This window comes from Phyllostomus hastatus, unplaced genomic scaffold (genome assembly GCF_019186645.2).
Source record: "Phyllostomus hastatus isolate PE091 unplaced genomic scaffold, TTU_PhHast_1.1 phas_contig_1162, whole genome shotgun sequence".
NCBI classification, from domain to species: Eukaryota; Metazoa; Chordata; class Mammalia; order Chiroptera; family Phyllostomidae; genus Phyllostomus; species Phyllostomus hastatus.
Window position 1 is genome coordinate 3801809 of NW_025333537.1, and position 25668 is coordinate 3827476.

The 25668-nt window shown below is 43.3% G+C and overlaps 1 protein-coding gene across 8 annotated transcripts in view; it reads left to right on the forward strand.

Annotated features, from left to right (window-relative positions):
- Positions 1–25668, forward strand: part of CIT (citron rho-interacting serine/threonine kinase) — a 141605-nt gene that overhangs the window by 68555 nt on the left and 47382 nt on the right. For all 8 annotated transcript variants that reach the window (XM_045842962.1, XM_045842982.1, XM_045842972.1 and 5 more), the window contains 10 exons: positions 2666–2836; positions 3128–3178; positions 3717–3770; positions 5855–5995; positions 7881–8006; positions 11970–12065; positions 15978–16094; positions 17067–17176; positions 18255–18429; positions 22223–22420. In XM_045842962.1, coding sequence (XP_045698918.1) covers positions 2666–2836; positions 3128–3178; positions 3717–3770; positions 5855–5995; positions 7881–8006; positions 11970–12065; positions 15978–16094; positions 17067–17176; positions 18255–18429; positions 22223–22420 — 1239 coding nt within the window. The remainder of the gene's footprint in view (positions 1–2665; positions 2837–3127; positions 3179–3716; positions 3771–5854; positions 5996–7880; positions 8007–11969; positions 12066–15977; positions 16095–17066; positions 17177–18254; positions 18430–22222; positions 22421–25668) is intronic.

Consider the following 25668-nt stretch of genomic DNA (forward strand, 5'->3'; position numbering starts at 1 on the left):
TGATCATTTGATTCATGCACCTTTACTAGCAGTTGCTGATCCCTCCCCCGCTCGCCAGGAAGGGAAACGGAAATTTGGGAAACAGAGAGGGCATTTGTGCTTCAGGGCTGTCTCGACCCTTCCCACCAAATCCTGAGGCTTACCCGAGGCCTTGGTAGTTGTCCACGGTTCCCCACTCTGATCCCGCTCGGCTCTGACCTACGGTCCGGCCCATGCTGCGTTAGGGCCGCTCTCCCTCCGCTGCCCTTGGGAAGGGACCTGACGCTCTCTCGGACTTATCCTGCAGCAGGGATTCGGTTAGCTGTTGGATGTGCGAGATCGCCGTGAAGTGTCCGGCACAGTAACAGCAGGTCAACAGATGCGGCAGATTCCTGGTGATGCTTGTGGCAGGCGGGGTGCCCCGAGAGCTCAGAGAGCTGACGGAGGTGTTGCCCGGTTCTTGCCTTCCTCCCCCGGGTGCTGACGGCTCAGGAAAGAGAGACGCTGGCGGATAAGCAACAGCTCTGCCCTTGCTCTTGACAAAATACGAAAATCACATTCCCTTCTCACTAACCTAAGTTCAAGAAAGAAAAGGGAGTGGAGGATAAGACGCCCAAGATTTTCTCCCAGCCCTGCTTCCTCCACAGTGCGGTGTTTGTGGCTATGGGCAGGGCTGATGGTACTTTTATTTAGGTGCCCAGAAAATGTTTGAAATATCTTTTTTAATTTAGAAGAAAAAATTTGAGATTTTAGGTCAGAGAAACTTTTCATAGATAATATTAATGTTTTTGTCTTTATATGAACACAGTTACAACATATAATAATAATAATAATTTTTTTTTTCTTTACGGAGGAGAGAGTCTAGGAAGGTGCAGTGCTCAGAGCCATGACAGTCATAATGTGTCCCTGGCCGAGGGGTCTAGAGAAACCCCAAGGAAAGGATGTATCATTTTGCATAATTGGCTCATGTTCCACTCTGGGAGTTCAGATAACTGTGAGCAAATTATAAAGACCTTTGGTTGTATAACCCACATCACCTAGAAACCTGGTGACCGTGACTTCCAGGCTTGACCTTCAATAGCGGTGTATTTTTGGGTGCAGTGATATGAGACCGTGCTTCACTCGGGCTCTTTTTTTTTTTTCCCCATTTCTCCTGTACCAGTGATATCGTGAGAGGTGTGCTTGCATGACAACTACCCAATTTTCATAAGGGCATCACCCCCCTCCCCCGCTTCAGTGTGCACTGGGGAATTGCCTGTTACAATAGGCCGAAAGGTTTACATTGTACCCTGTTAGTAAAACAACAACAACATACCCTTGCTTAATTGATACCTCTTCAATTATTTCTTGGGAGAATGGATCTTAGAGGTGTTCATGGTATATTGTGAATGTCAAAGACAGTCTTGATTCAATTCTTTGTGCTTTTCATTTTATGTCCCACCCCCTCCCTGCCCTCTACCACCCCAAGGCATTTTGTATTGCATAAATGGTCATTCGTGCACCGGCTGGTGTAGCTCAGTTGGTTGGAGCATCATCTCACAGCCAAAATGTTGCAGGTTCAATTCTTGGTCAGGGCGCATACCTAGTTGTGGGTTCGATGCCTGGTCCAGGTGCAGGCATGTGTTACTCGTGCTCTGGATGCATACAGGAGACAACCAGTCAATGCTTCTCTCTTGCATTAATGTTTCTCTGTCTGTTTTCTTCTCTCTCAGAAAGCAATGAAAAAAGATGTTCTCTGGTGAGGATCAAAAAAAAAATTTTTTAATAGTCATTCCTAATTCTTATATGTATAAGCTTTGATTTTGCTAACAAAGAATATTTTCATATTTTGGCCGAAAGTCTTCAAAACCATTGCTTATTTCTTTTGGTAAATCCAATTTTGAAAAACCTCGATTCAAATGTTCTGTTTTGATTTTAGAAATGCATTTTGGAAAAGGTCAGGCTGTTTGGATCACTTTAAAGGGTTTGTTGGAGGGAACAAGATAATTCTTTCTTTGGAATTTTTCTCACAAGTTATTTAGACCAGAGCCAGTGTTTCCTGACTCTTCCAAATTTCAGGGTGACTTGCGTTTCAAGAGCAATGTTAAGTTCATCATCATTCAGTTTTGGGCCCAGAGAAATTAATGGTGAGAAACTGACATGATGAGTTTCACCTTCCGAGATTCTGTCCACTGAGATTTCCAATTACCCTCTTCTGCTGTCTGAAAGGTTAATTTTAAAACTAGTACCATATCTAATTATGTTAGGAACACATGACTTCTAAAGGACAAATCTATATAAATGATTACCCTTGGAAGAAAGCTACACACAAGCAGTTTATCCTGGTTGTTTGAAGAACATCCCTTACGACTCTCTGGTGTTGCAAATGCCGTAAGGCTCTGGGCTTATTTGTGGTGTTATTTGCTCAAAGAGTCTTATTATAGGCACATGTGTTCCCAATGGTGTTCGTAGTGATACATGTTCCACATTAAAACAGTTTAAAGATATAATACTCTTTTCTCCCTCCTCCTCCTCCCACGCCTCTCCCTTCTGCCCATCTGTCTTACCTTCTCTCTAGGTCTGTTCTCGGCCAGTCTCTCTTCAGTGTTTGTCTTCCCTCAGTGGCTGGTGTTTGTCCATCTTCACTGCCCGTCTTTCCTTTTAGGAGTTCTGAAGCTCACCTGTCTTCCATTGTCTGCTCTTGTAGGAGTACCAGGCTCAAGTGGAAGAAATGAGGTTAATGATGAATCAGTTGGAAGAGGACCTGGTTTCGGCAAGAAGACGGAGTGATCTCTATGAATCAGAGCTGAGAGAGTCCCGGCTTGCCGCCGAGGAGTTCAAGCGGAAAGCAACAGAATGCCAGCATAAGCTGATGAAGGTAGCCGGCCGCCCGCCCGCCTGGACGGTGTTTTGGGGGTGGAATCATGGATGGTCTTAGCAAGAATAAAGAGAATACTAGCTAATAGGTGTACATTTGAGAAATAGTGGGATACCCTGGAAAGTTCCTGGTCTTTATTTATGGAAGATAACCTCTTTATCATCATCCTCATCATCATCATCATCCATCATCATTTTGGTCAGAGACCAAGAAAATACAGGAGGTAATGTTGTCTTGGAAGACTTTTATATTCTTGAACCTTCCCATTATGTCATATCTTTTAAATTACAGGCTAAGGATCAAGGGAAGCCTGAAGTGGGAGAATATTCCAAACTGGAGAAGGTATTTTTCATTATTGATATTGTTATTTTTGGTAGATAATCTTTTACTGTCAGTGGCCAATCATTGGTAAGAATACTCTTGCAATGAACAGAGAACCTTCTTCCAGGTTTATCTGGATGGTCAACCTCCGAGTGACCACTTTTAGCTTCAACTATGCTTCTAAATGGGATAAAAAAGGGATAAGGACACACCTTTTTTTTTTTTTTTTGGTCATACCTGCTCACAGTAACAAGTAATCGCAGACTCTCAGTAAAATATACGTGAAAGTTCTCATTGTCTTAAGGCAGCGGGTGACTTTGATTTTCTTTTTGCCATTTGAATGTGGCTGGTTCTGGAGGAATAGCCAACGTGGAGGTTTGCACTGGGACCTTCAAAGTCTTTTCTGATAGGCCACTTGTTTTTCCTCTCCGTTAGTAGGTACTGGAAAACAAAACAAAAAGACCCCACAGAAACCTCAAGAAAATAGGACTACAGTAAAAATAGCAAGATCTTAATACCGATTTGCCTTTTGCTTTATTTCCTGGGATTTTAATTGTAGATCAATGCTGAACAGCAGCTCAAAATTCAGGAGCTCCAAGAGAAGCTGGAAAAGGTAAGCCCTAGGTGATTTTGGGGGGGAACTTAGCCCCCAATTCCAGATACTTTCCCTTGCCTCCTCCTGGAGCATGGAAGATGAAACAAACAGATTTAGTCACCCAGCACGGAGGGAAATGAAGGGGGAGTGAGCTATTACCTGAAAATATGAGTGTTCTGAATCTACTTTTTCTTTTGAGATGTGTCAGCAGTGTTTATTTTTAAAAACCAAGCTGTGTGAGACTCTCCAGTAAAAGTTCTAATTATATTACACCAGAACCCCAGAAGCGCTTCTTTCCCTTCGTGGGGCCAGGCTCCCCGTTTTGCACATTTGTAAGGGAAGCACGTGTCGTTCCTGACCCAGGCTGCTTTCCGCTGACGCTCTGTGGGCAGCGTGGCTGTGCACGGGAGGTGGGCGGAGCCGTGGAGTCGTCTCGTGGTGGGGGCAGGCGGTGGGTTTGGTTTCAGCGTCCTGCCAAGCCCACGCTGGTGGAACACGGGGAATGCCAGTGAAAGGTCCAGAGTGAATGTGGTTCTGAGACGTGCCTCGTGGATGTTTGCAAACGTGTTCATTGGTTTAGTTTAACAGCACCCCTTCTTACTCTTTTCTTTAAAAATTGGGGTGAAAAACACATAACATTAAATTTACCATTGTAACCATTTCGAGTATATCATCAGCACTGTTAAATACATTCACATTATTGTGCCATGGATCTCCAGAGCTTTTCCATCTTGCAAAGCTGAAAGTCTGTACCTGCCAAACACTAACACCCCTCTTCGTTCCCCCACCCTTGGCAACCACTTTTTTAAACTTTCTGTTTCTGTGGTTTTGACTGCTTTAAATACTTCACGCGAGTGGGATTATACAGTATTTGTCCTTTTGTGACTGGCTTATTTCACTTAGCATAGTGTCCTTGAGTTTCATCCCTTTTGTGGCACGTGACAGGATTCCCTTCTTCCATTGTCTGTATGTCCCTTCCATTGTCTGTATCCACCCCGTTTTCTCTGTTCATCTCTTTTCCTCTTACCCATTCTTGAGCTCACTAATGGAAGCCTTTACTGCCCTCTTTCAGCTAGCCGCTTGTGCATTTCACCTAGAACTGTGCTCTCCAGTAGAAGTGTGATGCAAGCTACAAATGTCGGCCACAGATGTAATTTAAAATTTGCTAGTAGGCACACTAGAAAAAGCAAAAAAGAATGGATGGAATTATTTGAGATATAGTTTATTTAACCCAGCGTATCCAATATATCATGGGAGCATGTATCAACATTAAAACATTGACACTATTGCAGTTTTTTAATGAATTAAACCTAAATAAAAAATAATTCGTAGTCACACTAGCCACATTCAGGAGCTCCAGGGCCACATGTGGTTAGTGGCTCTTGCGTGGACAGTGCTGGTCTAGAAACTGGAGTTTTCTTGCAGTTTACACTTTTAAATTTTAAGTTTCTAGTTTTTAAAATTTTGATTTAGAGGAAATAAGTGTGAAGTTGTTGGTCTCTTAACCTCAGATCTTTACTATGATGCTGTAAGAGCGACAGTAAAGTGAAGACCCAAATAAAAATTAACTACAAAAGGTGTTATTTAAAAAAAATACAGATTTGCAAATTACCATGTATACTATGGTTGTTATGCCCTTTGAAGGATCCTTATTGGAAAAATAGTTTAAATTACAGTTTTTCTATCTTGTTTTCTTATAAACATAGTACAAATTATCCATAGGATAATTAAATAAGGAATTAATGCTCCGAGGTGAATACATTGTTACCTGGATAGATAAATCCTTCTAGACTCTTGTGTTTGCACCGAACCTACATTGCATCGAATCTAAGATGCTCATGGTTATTAGATAGACCATTATTTTATGTAGCCCAAGAAAGAAAATAATGCTGTCAATTTTTATTGTAGGATGCATTCCAAATTCAGTGATGTTTAAAAAAAAAAAGTAGGTGCACCTTAGAACAGACAAAATACAGAATAAAATAAATGTTTGTATGTTTTGAAAAAATGGATATACTATAAATACTGTGTTGCCTGACTTTTTCCATTTAGAATATTGAATAAACTTGGCCATCCATCTTCTGTCCCTTCTTTCCTGGTAGGCTGTGAAAGCCAGCACAGAGGCCACCGAGCTGCTGCAGAATATCCGCCAGGCGAAGGAGCGAGCCGAGCGTGAGCTGGAGAAGCTGCAGAACCGCGAGGATTCTTCTGAGGGCATAAAAAAGAAGCTGGTGGAAGCCGAGGTGAGCAGGGGACTGCCGGCCCACGGTGGACTGCCCCCGGTCCCGGCGTGGCCACCTGGGAGTGACAGTGGCCGGCCTTGGGCTGTGCTACGGGAGCGGGCCTGCGAGGCCACCTCTTGCTTATTGTCTGATCAAACTGCTTTCCTTTCTGCAAATATCTTTGAAATTCGAGAGGCTCGGAAACGTTTTCCCCGAAGGGGAAGAAAGATTTGTTACAGAGGCTTCAGGTAGAAAGACGTTTTGATGAAAGGTTTTCCTTTCTGTTCTCCTCTGACCTGCTCACAGATCTGGGAAGGATTATTTATATTTACATAGACAGACTGGAATGCCATCCCCGAGTTTTTCTTTTTCTTCCCCCTGTACCCTTGTTATTCTCTGCCTTTTCCCCACAGTGTTAATAACATGTTAATTTTCAAGGCTTCAGCTATTACCTGTGTGTCGATGACTTCCCAGATTTATGTTTCTGGGTGTCTTCTCTCCCTCAAATTCTTTGTTGTTGTTGTTGTTGAAATCATTTATATAATTATACAGGAAACACACAAATGTTTCTCATTGTCAAAAACTTTAAGTACTGAAGGATATAGAATAAAAAGTGACACTTCCCTTTTTCTCCTTTCCGTCTCCCCCAGCTCCTTGGTGGCTGATCTACAGAATGGATGTGCCGTGGTTCACTTAACCAAGCCCCTGTTGCTGGGCCTTCTGCTTTCCCTGTCACAGTGCCGGCATGAACCTATGGGCTCATGTGTCTTCGGGGCCATCCTCACTCATGTTCCAGGCAGCATTTCCCACTGCTCCCCTGACATGTGGACTGGGCGCCTGAACAGCGCAGCAAATGCAGAATGAACTCAGGGGCTTCCCCCACGAACTGAGTTCCCTTCTCAGTTTCCTCGTGGTGGTCAGGGCCAGCATCATGCATCTAGTCACCCCAGGCTTGAACTCTTGACGTCATCTGCTTCCCTGTGGACCCTGCTGTTCACTGAGGGACTCAGTCCTATAAATACAGCCACACTGTCTCCCCCATTCACCCCCTGCTTGCCATTTCTGCAGGCCTCCTTATAGACCAGACCCTCTTCCTCTTAGCTGAGCACATGTAGTAATTTTTTTTTTTTTTTGCCTTCTGCTTCTAGTCTCTCCTTCCTTCAAGTTAGCTTATACAGTGTAAGACTCGTGGACCTCAGACAGAAGGCTCAACACCCCCCAGCCCCTTAGCCATTCCAAACCTTTCAGGGCTTCTATGTATTTTAGGTGCACCTCTGAGCCCGGTAGATGAGACTCTCAACCATTTGACCCACGAACTTCACCTTTACTCTTGCTTCTCCCCATCACACATCCTAAGCTGTAGGTGCCCCAGGCTTCAGCAGGGGCCTAAACGGCCTCTTGACCCCCTCCGTGTTTCTGCTAATGTGTCTATCTTCGTCTGAGAGGCCTTCCACCCTCCTCTTCTGCCCTCCCCATGTCCCGGCCCTCTCCGGAGCTCACGTCTCTGTGACTCTTCCCCTCACCTGTTGGGTAAAAATTCCTCTGTCCTGCTTCCGACCTTCCACAGCACTCTGTACCTGTTTGCTCTATAGCTCTTCCCCCTCTTAACCTATGCTGTGTTTATCTGTGTTTGCCTTATCTTTAGCAAGGGCAGGAATTATGTTGGCTTCCTCTCAATTTTCCGTGATGCCTGGTGTGATACTTTTGCAGATAGTAGGTGCTTGGTAAATATTTGAATGAATGAATGCACTCTTGTAACCTACACAACCGAGTACTTGAATCCTAGAGTCTTATTTTCTTCGCCGTTGCTGCGGGTGCCTGAGACTTCTCTTCCTTCCTTGAGTACAGGCGTTATACCCGTAGCGGGTACCCCATTAAAACTCTCTGATTGATTCACGATCTACAGGAACGCCGCCATTCTCTGGAGAACAAGGTAAAGAGGCTAGAGACCATGGAGCGTAGAGAAAACAGACTGAAGGATGACATCCAGACAAAATCCCAACAGATCCAGCAGATGGCTGATAAAATTCTGGTGAGCAGGAACGAAAGTCGAAAAGTTAAAAGATAACAGGTTAGAGGTTGCAGAGGGAAGGGGGTAAAAAGAAGCATCAAACGCCAGCAGAGGGGAGGCGTCACTGAGTAGGCGAAATAAGAGAAGTGACTTCAGCGTATGCCACAGCAGAGAACAGGATGAATAAGCAAATTTTGGACATTTCAGCACTGGTAACAGATCCGTAAATATTTTTTTTTTTTACTCTGTTTGCTACTGCCTGACATTTTAAAACATGAATGTGCATACTCTGTCATTTCCAATAGATTTTTTTCCAGGAGCATTTATGTCCTTCTGTGAGCAGAGTTTTGTATGGCTATTAACTTGGCAATGCCAATTTAAAAAGCTATAGGGCTTTAGACTTCTAAGACTAAAACCCGGATTCTTGCTTTTGGGGAAGAAAAAATTAGTCATGCAGAGTTGTTTTTCCCAGAGTAGTATTTGTCATAGTGTTCACCCACTCACTCTCTCTGCTACAGTTGGTTGTTGTTATTATTATTTTTTTCAGTTTCCTTAGATGTAGCAGGTCTTTTTTTAGCTTTGTAATTATTATGATTCCGTTTTCAGTTCTGGTGACTAATTTAACTTTATCAGGGAAGGCTCGGGCGGTTACTTGCAGGTGGGTTGAAAATTTTGCCCCTGCCATGGTGGAAGGCAGGTGACCCTTTGAAGGACCCTCCTTGGATCTCAGTCCCAAAGCCAGAAATTTAATGCCACTTCGTGATGACTCGGAGTCTGTTCATAGCTCCCTTCTCCCCCGCCCCGGAAGAGACTCTGGAGTCGTTGGCTGTTTCTCTCCACCATAAGGAGGCGAGGTGGTGAGCGGGTCATTTCATCTCTCTCTCTCTCTCTCTCTCTCTTTCTTTGCATCACTTCTGGGAAATGAGTCACCAGCAACCATATGAACTCAAGAATAGCCAACTTTTAAGCCTGTTCTTAATAAAAAAAAAAAAAAAACCTTTAAACTTGACGTTTCTGTGTTTGTGTATATTCACGAGCATATGGATGCTCTTGAGCAAACTGGTGAAAGAGAAATTGGTTGGATTGTTTTGCTTGGGCACAGAGTCTTCACATATACGTCTGTACACAAAGGCAAATGTAACTGTTGGTCTACCCTTTCTGTTCTCTTGTTCCGTCATCAAAGTTTCTCTTGGCAATTGTCAAGTATGTGGATTTTTTCGTGAGTAAAATTAGATCTCACCGAGATCCTACCACAACTATCCTTTGCTTGGTACAAATGAAGTGGTTAAGTCTCTTGTGGTTGCAAAGTGTTTCTCTGTTTACTGGTGATGTGTTCATTCATTCATTCAACAAATATTTAATGAGCTTCTACTATGTGCCAGGCAATGTTCTAGGAGCTGGAAATACAGCAGCAAACAACAGTGTTTGCATAACAAGACTGAAGAGTTTGATCCATTACATACAGAAAAGATAACATTTTAAAAAATGACAACAACAACAAAAAATGCCAAACCTCTAAGAAGTCAGATTCTAGAGTGTCTGCCTTTCCAAAGGTTCACTTGCAATTTAGGAGTACAGAGCTCTGCATTCTTTGACTATTTGTTGTAAACTACCATTCACATATAGACCAGAAATTTGGTCTTAAAGCTGTCAGTCTCAGATCTCTGAGTTTTTGACCTGATTTAGATTCTGATTTCCATTCCTGTGCTATCTTATGAGGACTGAAACTAAGAAAAGATGATTATCAACTTCTTTATAATATAAAGAAAAAGTAGTTATATTTCTTTGTTTCAATGTATCTGCCATCTGCCTGAGTGAGTACCTTTGTGGTTGTGAGTTCATTTACTGGAAGGTGCCTTTTGCTCAAGAACCCTGTGCTTAGGCTGCAAAGTACCTAGGACATGGGCAAAGGGTGGTTTTTAATACCATTATATAAGGATGGTGCTTGGAAACAGATTCCAAAATGTCATGTGCTTTAAAATATTTGCTGTTCTGGTAAGAACTTTCAACACAGATAATTGGGGTTCTCGTTATAGCAAAGTATTTTGCTTTAATAAAACAAGTCATTGCAGAGGATCCTTTAGTCCACATCAAGCCTTTCAGGGGTGTCCAACCTTTTGGCATTTCCGGGCCGCACTGGAAGAGGAAGCGTTGTCTTGGACCACACATTAAGTACACAAAGAGTAATGAAAACTGATGAACAAAAAAAGGTTTTAAGTAAATTTATGATTTCGTGTTGGGCCGCACTCATAGCCATCCTTGGCAGCATGCGGCTTGTGGGCTGCGGGTTGGACACCCTGCAGTTTTATTAATTAAAATCCTGTTTACGTTCAAGTTTTTAAGATCACATCCATTAGATTGCAACAGATCCTCTGCACCTACTCTTAAAACTGAACACTTCACTGGCCCCCAAAGAAAAGCCAACGTTTGTAGACTTCAGAATGTCAAAAACTTAACATTTTTATGTGCATGTGAATTTGGAAGTATTTTCTTCCCATTTTATGGACATATCCTGTATAATTTATTCTTTCTTCAAAACTTTTATAATTGCTTCTACTTCAGAGAAAAATTTCATAATAGTGTAAAGAGATTAAAACTTGGAGTGGTAACTTTTTTTCCCTTTTTGTACTTTTTAATCTTATTTTTGGACTAATAACTTTATTTTAATAATTAACTAATTGGTGTAGATTCATAAGATTTAACATAAATGCAGATATGATATTTAAATGCAGATATGCATTTAAAGAGTGTTTCTGTGAATTGAATGCTGCTGTTTATAGATCAGTTTATAAAACATTGGTAAATGTGTATAATTTTCAGATGAATTACAATTTTGTTTAAAAGTAGAGTACTTAATAAAGGAATGCAGAGAACCTTAAATTTGAGCTATTTATATTGCTCCAAATTCTCTTCCAATCTTTAATATGCATGCATACATATTTATATCATTATTATCAGTGTATTTTATGTTCTGCTTTGTTACCATTAGCATCATATCATGCAAACCAGTGATTTTCAACTCGTGCGCTGCAAGAATTTTTATCCATTGCTAACACTAATATAAGTAATGTTTGTAAAAAGTGTTTGTAAAAGTTAGGCTTGTAAAAACCTAATAAAAAATTTAGGGCAGTAAAAAAAATTATTTTTAAATGTGCAGTACCTGACAGTTTAGTCAGGGGCACTGGCCTCTTCCCCATTAGAATGTCAAATAAAAAAACGACAGCAGCCAACACAACAATAGCCATCTGGTGTGAATGAATCATAATCATACCTATTTTTTGTCAGATTAGCAAAAGATATTTTTTTGGTGTGCCACAGGATTTTAGTAATTAGTTTATGTGTGCCTTGAGATGAAAAAGGTTGAAAATCGCTGATGTAAACATTAGACTTTTATGAATGTCTCCATTCACATATTCTGCATATCAACCAGTTAAAATAATCATTCAAAACTCAGTGTTTGAATTGTAATATCAGCTTTTTTTCCCCTCAGCTAGGGTTCTTGAGCAATCATTTTGTTAATAAAGAAAATACAAACTATATTTTTATTGTAATAAATTAACTGTAAATTAAAAAAAAATTAAAATTACTTATTCTCATTTAAGGCTGTCACAGCAGTGAAAGTGGCCTGAGGCTCAGGATAGTGGTCAGGGCTTTGCACTGCACTAAACATTCCAATGTTGCCTTGTTTCTCTTATTTTTCTATTCAGAGACGAAGAGCTGCCTTAGTCTGACTTGTCGTACTGACAGATTTCTGATTCCCGCCCACCAGCTGTGTGTGCATATATGTGTATACTTGGTCTTCGGAAGCCCAGGGCCACGGCCCCTTGGTGGTTTCCTTCCCAAGAGCCTTAGGGCTAGTGATGAAGGAACAGATGTCTGTTGCCTGTGGTGTCTATGCCAAAGTCATGTTTCCTGTGAATGTCTAACATACACTGGCTACGTCCTCCCCTTTGCATACCTGACTATCTGTTCTTTTGTGTCCAGGAGCTGGAGGAGAAGCACCGGGAGGCCCAGATCTCAGCCCAGCACCTAGAGGCCCACCTGAAACAGAAAGAGCAGCACTATGAGGAAAAAATTAAAGTAAAGACACTTTCTGATCTTCCCTGGCATTCCTCCTAGAGCACCATGTAGCTTCTCTCTTTCTGGGCACTTTGGGCCACTTCTTGCTAGACCAAAGACTGTCTGGGGTAAATGCCGTCCTCAGGCCGTAGTGGGAGGTTTTGGGGTGGTATCTATGTGGGAGCATGGAGAACAGAGGTTAAAAAAATTTATTTTAAAAATGTGGTCATTATGTATCTCAGTTTTATCTTTAAAATGTTTTTTGGTCCACTCTCATTCAGTCCATAATAATTTAGATTTAGACAGATTCACCACATTCTTTGCTTTTAGTTTCCTTCCTGCATTCAGATCTAGGATCCTTTTTGGTTTGTTTGTTTAAAGTATATGCTCAAAGTTAAAAAAATTTTTTTTCAATTACAGTTGACATTCCATATTATATTAGTTTTAGGTGTATAGCATAGTGATCAGACATTTATACAATTTATGAAGTGATCCCTCTGATAAGTCTAAAGTGTATTCTTCAGGACATTATTTGGCGAAGTTCTGCTGATGACAAGCTCTCTGATCTGTTTGTTTGAAAATGTTTTTTATTTTCATCCTTGAAAGATATTTTGGCTGGGTATAGAATTCTAGGTTGGCAGTTATCATTCCATTGACTTTGGGTTTTTATACTGCTATTGAGAAGTCAGCTGTCAATCTAACTGTTGCTGTGTTTGAAAAGAACTGATTTTTCTTCCCTTTGACTGTTTTTAAAATTTGCTTTCTTTCTAATTTTTTGAAGCTTTACTGTCATGTGTCTAGTTGTAGATTTTATTTATCCTGCTTAAAATATACAGAGCTTTGAGCATATTACTACTTATCAATTCCAGAAAATTTTTGATCATTATATCTCAAATATTTTCTCTTCCCCTTTTCTTTTTCCTTTTTCTTTTTGAATTTGATTAGGCTTGTGTTAGATCATCTCCAATCTATCCTTTGTTTGTATTTTTCATTTCTTTATCTGTCAGTGCTATATTCTGGGTAAGTTCTGACAGATTTTCCAGTTTACTAATTCTTACCTGTATAATCTGCTGTTAAAGCTACCCATTGAGTTTAAAATTTCATTTACTGTATTTTTAGTGGGTTCTTTTCCAAGTTTCCTATATTGGTTAAGACAATAATTTTTCTATTTCATGCATTCATTTCTAAGTTTGTCTTTTATTTCTTTAAGTGCATTAAGCATAGTTGTTTTACGATCTGTGACTGACAATTCTGATATCAGAAGTATCAGAAGGTCTATTTCTGCTCTGTTGTTTCTCTTGGTTCTTTTTCATGGAGCTGTTCATTTTCCTTGAGAAATCATTAGTGCGAATTCTTTGAGACATTGAATGAAAACGTGTGCCCACCTTGGGGGGTGGCCTTGGGCTTTGACTTGTCTGTCTTCTTACCCTTTGAGGCTATTAAAAATTAAAGTCTGGTTTGTTTGGTTTAACATATGTCTCAAATTAAAAACAGGTTTATGCCATTTTTAGCCTCCTTGGTTTCTACTTTCACTTGTATGTGCATTGGGAAAAGTGTTTTACATATTTTATCTAGCATTTTAAGTTAGTCTCTGTAAAAGAGGTGGCCTAAATAATATAACCCACCATGTAAAAATAACACATTTATTTTAATTATTGAAACTATTGTTTCAATTGAATTATTATTAATAAACTCAGTGACCAGAAATGGATGCCATCGTATTGATTTCCTTTTAAAATTGCATCACATTTTTTATTATGCTTTGGGACCTAGCCTTTAATTCTTACATTCTAGAGAATCAGACATTGGTCATTATATCTTAAATATTGTTTCTTCTCTTTCCAAATCAGACAGTGAAGAAAACTTAATTGTTGCGATGATGCTGTTACTGATTTGGTTGGTATTCTCAAAGAGTGGACTGGCCCTCTTTCTGAAGAACCAAACGCGCATATGCTCACACGACATCTCACAGTCCCTGCCTCGGCCCCTTCTCTCTTTTACCCTGAGTGTTACTTTTGCTTATTTTTTATTAAAAGGAATATAGGTAAATAACCCAGAAGTGACCTCAATGTTTTAGCATGACCCCCTACTTTAGTGCATTTCAAACTTTATATACCAGGCATTTCAGTTTACCGGCATCCAGACTTTTATTTTTGGCACAGAATAACTTTCATAACATTAGGAGAATGTACACTGGAGTCCATCGCCACCTTTGCATGATGAAAATAACCCTTTGCAAAATTCGTTGATATTTGTATGATTATATTGACTTCCCTGTCAAAAAAAAAAAAAGCATGTTCCATTTTGACTGTGGCTTATTCCTTCTAGCCCACCTTTACCACTTACTGGTTTCTGTTACTGCCAAAGTTGGAGTCTTTTTTTTTTTTTTTTGAGCAGAGGCATCCTGAAAATGTACGTCATTGCTTTAGTACCTTGTAAGGAAAGAGCATGCTGGGTCTAGATATTATGTGGTCTCTGCTGCCTTCAAGATGGAAAGAACTTTGTCTTATAGATCCTAGGGAATGTTAGGGAAGATCTGTTTTCTTCCGTCTTCCCTCCTGAAATCTTTATGAAACCTTCTTTTTAGACCGTCGTGCTTTGTGTTTCCTGTTCCAGACTCTGTGAGGCCGTTTTAGTTATAATTATAATCATACCCTAGATTCTGTCCTTTTCTTGTTTGTAATTTTAGAATCATGCCCTGACATCCAAGAGAATGGGCCACTTATCCTGTTGAGCTCCTTCCCTCTTCCTGTGACCCTGTCCTCCACCTTTTGTTCTTCTCCACCAGCTCTTATTCTATATTTTTCCATCAGTCAGTTCTAGTTTAAAGCCCTCTTTGAAACCTGTTCTTTCCTTTCTTTATCATGTGGACCCCCTACCTGCCGACTGCCTCTTTTTAGGGGTGATGTCCCCATGCTCTGTGAAGATCCCCTCACAATAGACATTGTAGGAAAGGCACATTTCAGTCCCATCTGTGACCCCAATTTGTTTCAGCTATCTTTCCAGTACCAGATGCAGCTGGTGTCATTCAGAAAAGCAGAGTGGATTCTCTCAGATGAGAGACACAGGGTTGTTTGTGGTCAAAGGCTTGGACAAGTTATGATGTTGTCTTCCCATTTCCCTTTTTTTTTCCCCTTGTTGTTTTGGCGACCAGTGGGGCTGTGTCTGCCTTGTGGAACATTAGATCAAGCTGGTGGATAGCGACACCATTGCTGTTTTATTTCTTCCTCTTGTGAACAGTAGGTGCTTCCAGCGGCGTTCTCAGCGTGGAGGACACTGGCGTCTGTTCTCCTGGGAAAGGTTTCTCTTTCCAGTGACTTTTTTGCAGCTGGATCAGAGGAAAGAGCAGGAAAGAGGGATCTGTTTTTTCTTTCTTTTATGTTGACTCTCCACCTACTTGACTGGTGGGCAGAATCCTCTGGTCTCTGACTGTGTCTGAACATCAGCCCTGGTCACAGAGACTTCTCGGTCTTCAGCTTTCTGTCTCTTCGTACACAACCCAGAGATAGCTAGATAAATTTCCTACCAATTAAGGGCAAGCAGTATTCTGAACACTGCTGGCTATAACAAAGCTGTCCCCAGGTATTATCTTAAGATTATGAGATCTGTAGAGGGTTCTTGTCTTCTCTCTCATTTTGGAGTTCACCTCCATTTTGGATCTATATCTTGGGTAGTTTTGCCTGCTGATTTTAAAATAAGGTCTTAGTTCAAGTGCATGGGTTATTTGCCCTTTCATGGTAAGGCTTCTTAACCTCCTTTCAGCTGAGAACCAGATTCTCAAACCCTCTCCTGACCCCAGAGTTCAGAGGGCTTGTCCTCTCCACTGCTTCTCCCCCGCTACCCCCTTTCCCCACTTGCTCAGTTGCCCTCGGTTAGCCTTCCCTCCTCAGCTTTGCTGCTCAGAAAACTCTCTTCTTCTTTTGTTTCTCACAGGTGTTGGACAATCAGATAAAGAAGGACCTGGCCGATAAAGAGACCCTGGAGAATATGATGCAGAGACACGAAGAGGAGGCTCACGAGAAAGGCAAAATTCTCAGCGAGCAGAAGGCGGTGGGTATAAGAAACCTTAAAACCAGTGCTGAAAGGAGTGTTTGTGAACCATGACAGGGACCACACACCTGGGGCAAGTCTGTTTCCGCTGCTGAGTCATTCTCCCTGTTTCATCCTGTGGGGTTCGTGGCTAACAGGTGGTTCTCTCTGCAGTGGAGGTGGTAGTTCAGGGTGGCCAGTTCCGCCTTTTACACTCTTCTTTGAGAGCCGGTCTGTCATTGGCTAGAACACTGTTCTTTAAAACGCCCCCCCCCGACATAATGCCCACTGGTCCTTGGCCTCCTTCTTCCTGGGTCTTCTCTTTTTTACTCGTCCGTTTCTCTTATTTCTAATCCATGTAAGTAGGTGTTTTAGTAGCTGGCTGCTCCCAAGGTTCACCTGTAGTGCTTGTTAATCTCCATATTATCTCAGACCCTACTGAGGCTTTCCACCTCATCCTCTCTAAAGGAGGGTCCTGGGAAGTTGTATTTTGTAACCATCCTCCCCTTCCGGTTTTTATGATTCCTTAAGTTGGGGGAACTTTGTTGTAGAGACTGTAGGACGGTAGTGCCTGCGTGGTAAGGAATCACTCAGACAAGATAACTCCATGGGTGATGAGAAGAATGAACTTGCGGATTCAAACTAGAGGCCCCTGCAGGCTCAGATCACACATGTGTGGCACAGGGATTTGACAAGGCCTGCTTATTTGCAGAAGGTCGGGTTCCTGAATAGATCCTTCTGCCCGTCTTTAACACAAGCCGCCTAGCTAGTGTGGGGACAAGTAATCTCTGTTTTGGTAAAACAACTGAGTGCCATCCGTTCAGGCAGTAAGATTGTGATCCTAAGGGTACGGACTAGTTGAGCGCTTTGTTGCCTCTGGTCAGATTGCCTGCATTTCAGATGAGACCCTTACCCCTGCCCACATGGCCTACGTTTCTCTCACTCTGGGAGAACTGTCTGTGCGTGAGGTTTCAAAGGCCCCCTACATTTCAGATGATCAATGCTATGGATTCCAAGATCAGATCCCTGGAACAGAGGATTGTGGAACTGTCGGAAGCCAATAAACTTGCAGCAAACAGCAGCCTTTTTACCCAGAGGAACATGTAAGTATTCAAATTCTAACTATGTGTGTGATTACACTTTGGTCTTCTCTCTTGGGGCATAAACTCTGCTGCTTTGTCTGATGGAGCTGGAGCAGATTTAATTACGTCTGTAGTTTGGCTCAGCCCCTCACCCCACGCTTATGTAATCTTGCCCTCTCTTAAGTGGTCTCATTCTACTGTGTCCTCTCTTTTGAGCTGGGTTTTCTTAAATGCTTCAAATTGCCGTCAGATTGTAGTGTGTTGCTGTCAATAATGAGGCTATTTATAGTTTGCTTTTGGAAAGCTGCAGTTCTTGCTCCCAGACCCGCCTCCCGTAAATAGCCAGAGGTGATCTCGTGTGTGCCCAACTGGGCTGTCTATTCTGCTGTTACTAAGGCCCCGGGGGATGAAGTTTGGGGTTCAGCAAGGACTCTCCCTGTTCCAGGGGCACTTGGATCATAATCTTTCCCCCTAAAGAATTACAGTCTCCATAGTATATATTTTTTCTTTAGATATCTTTTCCGGCAGCTTCTAAAACATTCCCATCTTAGTTTAAACCAACTTGGTAGACTTCTTTTTGGTCTTTGAGTCATTCCGGTTTCTGATGCTCCTGAGCAGCCTGGTGGAGAGGTGAGCGTGCCCACAGAGAAGTGGGAGGAACAGCATCCTTTCTCCTCATGGCCCTTTGTTCTGCAGGGTTCACCTTGAAGAGTCATTAGGGTACTCTTGTACTCTGAGGGGCCTCTTTCTGCCCTCCTGTACAGACTCAAAAAAAAGTCTACCAAAGGAGTGAAAAGTTAGTATCTCTTGCATTCCCCTTGACCATACTCAATCCCGTAGGCGAGGACTCTGAGCCATGAGGATTAAATGGGCCCTAGGACCCCATGCTGGGATCATGCACACGAGGCCAGGTCAGAACAGCGATCATGGGAATGATCGCGAGGCCGGCTCAGGCCAGGGCTAACCTGGGAATGACCCTTGTCTGCACTTGCTGTCTGAGACACAGCCCTCGCTCCGTTTCTGTCTGTGCTTCCAAGGGGACATGCTCACCTCTGACGAGACTGTGATTTCGCTTGGTTCCTCTTACCACCCCCACCAGGAAGGCCCAGGAAGAGATGATTTCAGAACTCAGGCAACAGAAGTTTTACCTGGAGACGCAGGCCGGGAAATTGGAGGCCCAGAACCGGAAGCTGGAGGAGCAGCTGGAAAAAATCAGCCACCAAGACCACACTGACAAGAATCGTCTGCTGGAGCTGGAGACAAGGCTGAGGGAGGTGAGCGTGAGGGCGACTGCACGAGAGGGTTTGTTGGAGGACTCGGGGGTCAGACATAAATCAGTGCTCCCACGAGAGGCCTTGTGCACCGAGGAAGGCACACTGGGCACAGGGGTCTGGGCTAGAGGCCACCTCCATTTCTGATGAGTTTGGTAACCTTGAGCAGGCGGCCTTCTCTCTGTGCATCCATTTCCTCGCCTGTAAAGCGGCCACGAAAATGCACCGTATTCTGCTGTGTATAATGCTCCCTTTTTTGTCCAAATTTTTGAGGGAAAAATAAGTATGTGCATTATACATGGGTAGTGCTAATTCTGTATGTACATAAATGTTTTTAATTCTTTTATTTATGCTTAGCTGTTAAAAGAGTAACTCTAGAAAGCAGTACCGATATCCATATGCAAAATAATACCCTTTATAATACAAAAACCAAATATCTAAATATAAATAAATAAAAATTGAATTAAAAAATTAAAATGAAAGATTTTTTTCCCGACAGTTTGGGCCAAAAACAGAGGTGCGCATTGTACATAGGAACACATTATACATAGCAAAATATGGTATCTCTGTCACAGGATTACATGTAACATACATAACTGGTGCATCTTCAAGTCGGGGCATAGTGACTCCTCCTTGATCTCAATTTAGTAAGGGTCACGTGATACAGTCCACACACAAGCGTTGGCTACATAGCGTGGCTTAATGACAGTGGCAGAGGTCTCATAATGCCAGTGGAATTTTAAAAGACAAACCCACATATTAGGTTTGTTTGGTGGAAGGTGGTTTTCTTCAGAGGTATAAGGAAGCTGGGAAGGACAGCTGTTAGGTTTTTGGGAGGAAAATACCATGTATTTGGTTGGAAACATGTTGAGATTGATTGAAGTAACGAGGTTACATTCATGTACTTACTCGCTGTGCACTTATTAAATGCCTGCTGTGTGCCAATTAATAGTCTGATATATAGTTGTGAGGAGACAGACCCAGTCCCCGATCTTGGGAGCTGTCAGCGTAGTGGGCAGGGCAGCCTAGTGGGCAGGGCTATCCGGCCTCTGCAGAGGCAGTCCTGGAGTGCAGGGGAGTGGTTGTTGGAAGTGGGGGTGGTGGGGCTTCTGGCTGGGAGTGGAGACACTGTGCTCAAATACTGCGGTGGAACTCTTCAGAGTAGATGCTCACTCTTAAGGAAAAGACTGCTGAGCCGGCAGAGGCCTGACGGCTAGACTTTGGGGAACCCTCATGTTAGGTGCCTCTTAGTTTGTGCTGGAGCATTACAGTGAGTCTCACTGGCCAGACGAATGGAGTTCTCCAGGTGTGGTCCCCTCCGTTAGAGGCACCTGGTGTGCTGATTGAAATGCAGATTCCTGAGCATCTTTCTCCCTCTGCCTGTTTTAAGGGAATAGAGGTGAGGAAGCGGAGAGTCAAGTTTTGCATTTTTAACAAATGCCCCAGGAAATTCTTATACTTCTGAAGTTTGAGAACCATCGCTCTGGGTCATCCGAAAGCATTAGGTGATGGTTTAACTTTTATCATCCGGACTATATTTTTACCCTTCAGTGAGTTGTACATTTCCCCATAGTGTCAGCCTTAAGCGTGTGAGTGTAAATAACACAGATGGATTTTTCTGGGTGTGGGAACATCAGCTGGCCGTCCTGCCTTTCTTTTCCACAGATGTCTCTCTGACCTCCCCTGCCCTGCAGCTGTATAGCCCATCTGGGCAATCAAAATGCCCTGGGAGAAGCATGTGGCTTTGTTCTTAAGTTAGTACATCTAGTCCCCCAAGGATTGTGGGAGAGCAAGTCCACCTTCTCTTTGCTGCCTGCTGCTATTGAGATGGGGGCCGAGGCCTCAACCTCAGGTTTGCTTCACCTTCCAGGGCCCTGGGCTTCCCCCAACCCCATGTGTGCAGTGTTAACTCTTCTCTAGCAAAGTGTGTGGCGTCCTGACCGTCCCGGGTTCTCCTGTCAGTGTGCAGCACCCTGCTCCCCCTCCTCTGCTTGCCTCACTGTCACCTGTCTCTCGTGGTTTTGCCAAGTGGCCTCGGGAGATTTCCAGGCCTGCTAGTAGAGTTGCAGCCTGCTCTTACTGCTGGCCTTTTAATAAGGCGAACAGGAAGTAGTAGAGCCAGACTTCCTGGGTTCGAAACCAGCCCTGCCCTTTTTTTTTTTTTTTGGCTTGTGACATTTGCTCAGTTATTTGATGCCTTTGTGCCACAGTTTGCTAATCCGTAAAAGGGGGTAATAATAGTACCTCCTTCACTGGGTTGTTATGAAGATGAAAGGACTTAAAGCAGTGCTTGGCTTGTTGTGAGTACATTTGCTGCTGTCACACTGTTGTCATTGTCACCATCATCATCATCATTCTCATCCTCACTAGAGAGGTCACAGCTTTGACTTCAGGGGCCACTGACTTACCAACCCAGACCTTTCTCCAGTTTCTGACCCATCGTCCCAGTAGGCATCAGACATCTCTACTTGGATGTCTCCCCCGTTGCTCCAGCTCAGCTCATCGAGTCTGAATTTCTTATCTTTGTCCTCCTGACTGGCTCTTCCTCTCATGTCCCCTGCCCTAAGCAAAGGCCTCATTCTGTAATTCACCTGCCCAGAAACACAGATGTCACCTTTGATTCACCTCTGTCCTTTGTTTCCTGTCCCACCTTGAGCTAACCACTAGATTCTGTTGGTTCCCGAGGCTAAATCTTTTCCATGCCTTTCTTCTCTTCACCCATATGGCCTTTGGGACTCTGATGGCACCTTTTCTGGGGAGCCTCCTGTCCTGTGGAGCTGCATCTGATGTCTCCTTTGTGTCCCCATGGCCTTCTGTGTTTAGCTCCTCACTTTGTGTACCTCTTGGCAGCCTGTGCTGGATAGTGCGCTCTCTGAGGGCAGCGAGCATCCCGTATTTGTTGGTGTTCAACGTCCGACACAGGCATTGTGCTGGTTCCTGGGGCAGCCTTGTCAGTGCTTGTTAGGTTGATAGATGCGCTTCATCTCCATGCTGTGCTTTGGATGTCTTGCTTCCCTGCTTGGGATTTTCTTTCTTCTTTGAGCTGCTCGTTTGGCTTTCTGTATTCTTCAATACACAGATGCAGAGTTATCTCCTCCTGCCCCTCTGCTGTGTTCCCATTACATCCCTGCATGTCCTGACCCGTGCACTTGACCACAATACATGATAGTGGTTGGTTTTCATTTTTCTTCTAAACCGGAAGGGCAGACGCTTTCTTTTATCTCCATATTCCTTTTTACGCAGAAGTTACTAAGTAAATTTTTCTTACATCAATGAATGAAACGTTGAGTAGGTAGAGGGATAGATGGGCAGATGGAAGGAAGAATGTTTAGTTCCTAATGTGACATTAATACTGGTTACCTAATGGGAACACATCACAGCAAGAATATTTAAAATACACAAATTCAGTCTGTTGTTCTAATTCCATTTGTATTCTAATGATGAAGGGGTTCCTGTTAGTAATATGTTATTTATATCCATTTGCTTTTAAATGTATTTCTAATAAGAGTACTTGTTATAATGTCCACTGGAGTTTGTGTGTTTTTTCTTTTGAAACCTTCCCGAGCATTTGAGTATTTGTAAGTAAGGGATGATTTGTATATACAGCCTCCCACATTTTCTTACTCCTGTTGATTTTCGAGACCCATAGAAATCAGACCCATTTAACTGAATCTTCTCCCTCAGTCGATGGCTAAAGAATTTGATTCCATGACTAAGTTTAAAACACACCTTGAACAGCAGATCACATCCTGGCTGTCTTTGAAGTTAAGGCCAACCGAGCGTTTCTATTTCTTAGGTCAGTCTCGAGCATGAGGAGCAGAAACTGGAGCTGAAGCGCCAGCTCACAGAGTTGCAGCTCTCTCTGCAAGAGCGGGAGTCCCAGCTCACGGCCCTGCAGGCCGCCCGGGCGGCCCTGGAGAGCCAGCTCCGCCAGGCCAAGACAGAGCTGGAAGAGACGACAGCGGAGGCCGAGGAAGAAATCCAGGCGCTCACGGTAGGCCTGGGGAGTGGTCCCTTCCGGTTGCTGAAGGCCTCAGTCAGCTAGGATGAGCGTGGCACTGAGGATGTCCGCTCACTTGTAGAAGTTTCGAGAGACAAAAAACAATCTGTAGGGATGTTGAGTGGGCAGAAAATTGGCTCACACTGGCTTCTCCTTCACTGGAATTAGTCTTCTCGCTCAGTTGGTAATATCTGAGCTTTCCTTTGCATTTCGAAAAGGTCTTCCTTTACGTATCTTCCCTCTTGTTAAAATAATCATCATTATATGTATTTTTTCTTTTTTTCAATTACAGTTGACATTCAATGTTATGGTTTTAGCCAAAGTCTGTTGTTTATTTGGATCTTCTACTTTGATTTTCAGTAATCATTAAAAAAAGTCTTATACTTTATAGTAGTCTTTCTACCACATTTCTATATTTGTTTTGTGTTAACTTTATTTATTTTACTTTTTTTTAAGTTGTAGGTTCTGCTTTATGTCTTATGTATGCATTGGTATGATTTGGTATAGGCTTTAAACTGCCTGTATTTTTCAGACTATAAGACGCACTCCCACCCAAATGTGGGGGTGGGGGAAGGGGGCGTCTTATAGTCTGAATGTAGCTTACCTGGCTCCCTGTGGGGTGGGGGTGGTGGAGCGGGGTTGCCGCTACATTTTCCTCCCAAATTGGGGGGGCGGGGGGGCACGTCTTATAGTCCAAAAACACGGTAGTTTGGTTCTTAGAAGCAGTCTCCCTATGTTGAATTTCAGGAGCCCGTTGTCCGAAGTCAGTTCATGATGGGACAGGGCCAGGGTCCTCATGGACCATTCCGGGACACAGAGACTTCCAGGATTCCGGGGGCACACCGTAACTCCTTTGTAGAAGCTGCTTGTGATTCCTAGGTTTTCCAGGACTTAACACCAAGTTCAGATACTGACTGCAGTCTGCATTTCCACTGTCTTTATGAGAGTACTTATTAAACACTTGTTGATGCCACATGCTGCCAATATTTGGTTTGGAGAAAGTAGTCAAATATCTTTCTATACTTTGCCTTGTTTCAAAATATATTGAAAGCAGTTTAGAAAGATACAAAACTGTGTAACAGGATAAATAAGAAGAGAAGGCAAAGAGAAAAATAAGACTATAAAAACGGAGGTAAGAATGAAATGAATATTTAAGACTGAATGCGGACAAGGCCTGGCACTCTCTGGAGCTGGGTGGATGGGGAGGAAGACTGACAGATAGCATTTCTTAGTTGCTAAAAGAGATACTTAAAAATCTCACCAGTATTATATTTCATACATTGTATGTTAATATTTTGCCCCTATGTGACCACCCAACCTCTGAAAGAGGGAGGAGACAACAGTAAATTAATCCTCACTTAATGAGTCTTCACTATGTGCCTAGGGCTGTGTCTTTAGCCTTTTCTCCCCAGGGGACTGGCATGTAATTCCTCAAATCCTTTTACACTGACGGAGACAGGCTCATTTGTCTCACTGCTCTGTTGGAATTGGGAGGGAGGATGGTGGCCCCACATCTTCTCCTTCCGTTTGGAAGGAGGAGGGTAGAAAATAGAGCATGTGTCACTGCTGTTTATCTGTGGGGAAATTAGTCTTTAAATCCTGTCTCGCTGCTGGTTGGACTGTGCTGTGTCTAATGGCTGCTGGGAGCCTAGCACAGCAGCAAGTCACGACTTAATTTAGATGAGATCACTGCCTCTGAGCATCTTCTTAGGAAAAAAGAAGGAAACAGCCTCCGTAGTTCTAGAAACTAGGGCTCAGCCAGCGTCTCAGACGAAGATGCCATGGGAAACCTGGCTTAGAAATGACGGCAGAAAACGGCCTTCGGTCGGACAGCGCTTTGCAAGCCCACCGCGCGGGGGTCCCAACCCCGTGTGGGGGTCCCAACCCCGTGTGGGTTTGCTTCCGTTCAGTTCGGAGGCCGTGGGTTTTTCCTCTCTCCTCCTCTTGGTTATGTTCTGTAAAGCTGGCTACAGGCCGTGGCTGTTGCCTGAGTGGCCTTGGTGAATTTGTTCTGAAGAGCGTACTTTCCAAGAGAAAGAGAACATGGTCACAAATGCAGTGCTCCGACGCTCGCTCGCTTGCTCTCATTGTTCGAGGCCCAAGGTCAGACCCAGTGTGCGCATCAATCAAATTAAATCTAAAATTATCTCCCAGGAGGCTTGTGAACTTGACAGCAGGCTGTTTTATCAATAAAAGGGAATAGTCAAATGGACTATTATTGCTCATCTCCAAGAGGCCTCTGTCTCCTAGCCTGGGAAAGAGTAGTTATTACCATCTGGCCTCTGCCTCTGGACCAGACTGGATGGATCACAGTTAAATCGAAGATCTGCATCGAAGGAGTGTGGCAGGGGGTGCTGGGAAGCCCTTGTTGGTCTTCTGCTTTCCTTTTCTCTCTACTCTCACTTTACCCACCCTGTCCATTGCATTCGCATCGAAATTCACTGGCTGAGATGAAATCATGGTGGAGACCAACAGGAGAGTCAAATTCAAATAAAAATCCACACTTTCAAGATGCGTCCATGCTTATTGGTAGAGGAGAGAATTTTCTGCCTGGACTTGAAATGTAAGACTCCATGTAACCCCTGCAGGCAGGAAGGGAATCTGAGCCCCCACACTGGAGAGCACACAGATGTGTGACACGGTGTGAGTGTCACTCTGAATGGTGCCACAGGGTAGGGGTGTGGTGCGGGCCCTGTGTATGCCAGCAAGGCCCCACGGACACGTCTCGTGTCCCTTCCCTCGTGTTCTTGGATTGATTTGGTTAAATGACTGATGCAAAACAATCCAGAGTCTAACGCTAGAGACACGGATGAAAGGAATCCTCTCAGTGTCATGCGATCATGAGATCCCAAAGTCTTCCTCTGTGATTTGTTAAAATCGTCAGCCAATGTGTGCTCTCTCTCTCTCTTTTTTTTTTTTTTTACATAAATATCAAACCCTGTCTTCAATTAGTAAGCCACCAGTGTGATAGCCAGGACGTGAAATTGGGGCATGGAAGGTGACAGTCTGGCTTGGTGCCTGCCTTCAACAGGGAAAGGGGTGGACGCGTGGGAGTCTAGTGTTCCAGAACCCTGACCGTGGGTCCCAGCAGGGGGCTAGACACCCGAACGCTGGTGTCCTCTCCTCAGCTCCGCGGGTATTTTCTCTCATCAAGGCTGCATTATAGTTCTCTTTTCCTTTTTCCTCTTGAACTTTCCTTAAAATTAATGAAGACGGAGTACTCCCCAGAGAGACTGCCTCTC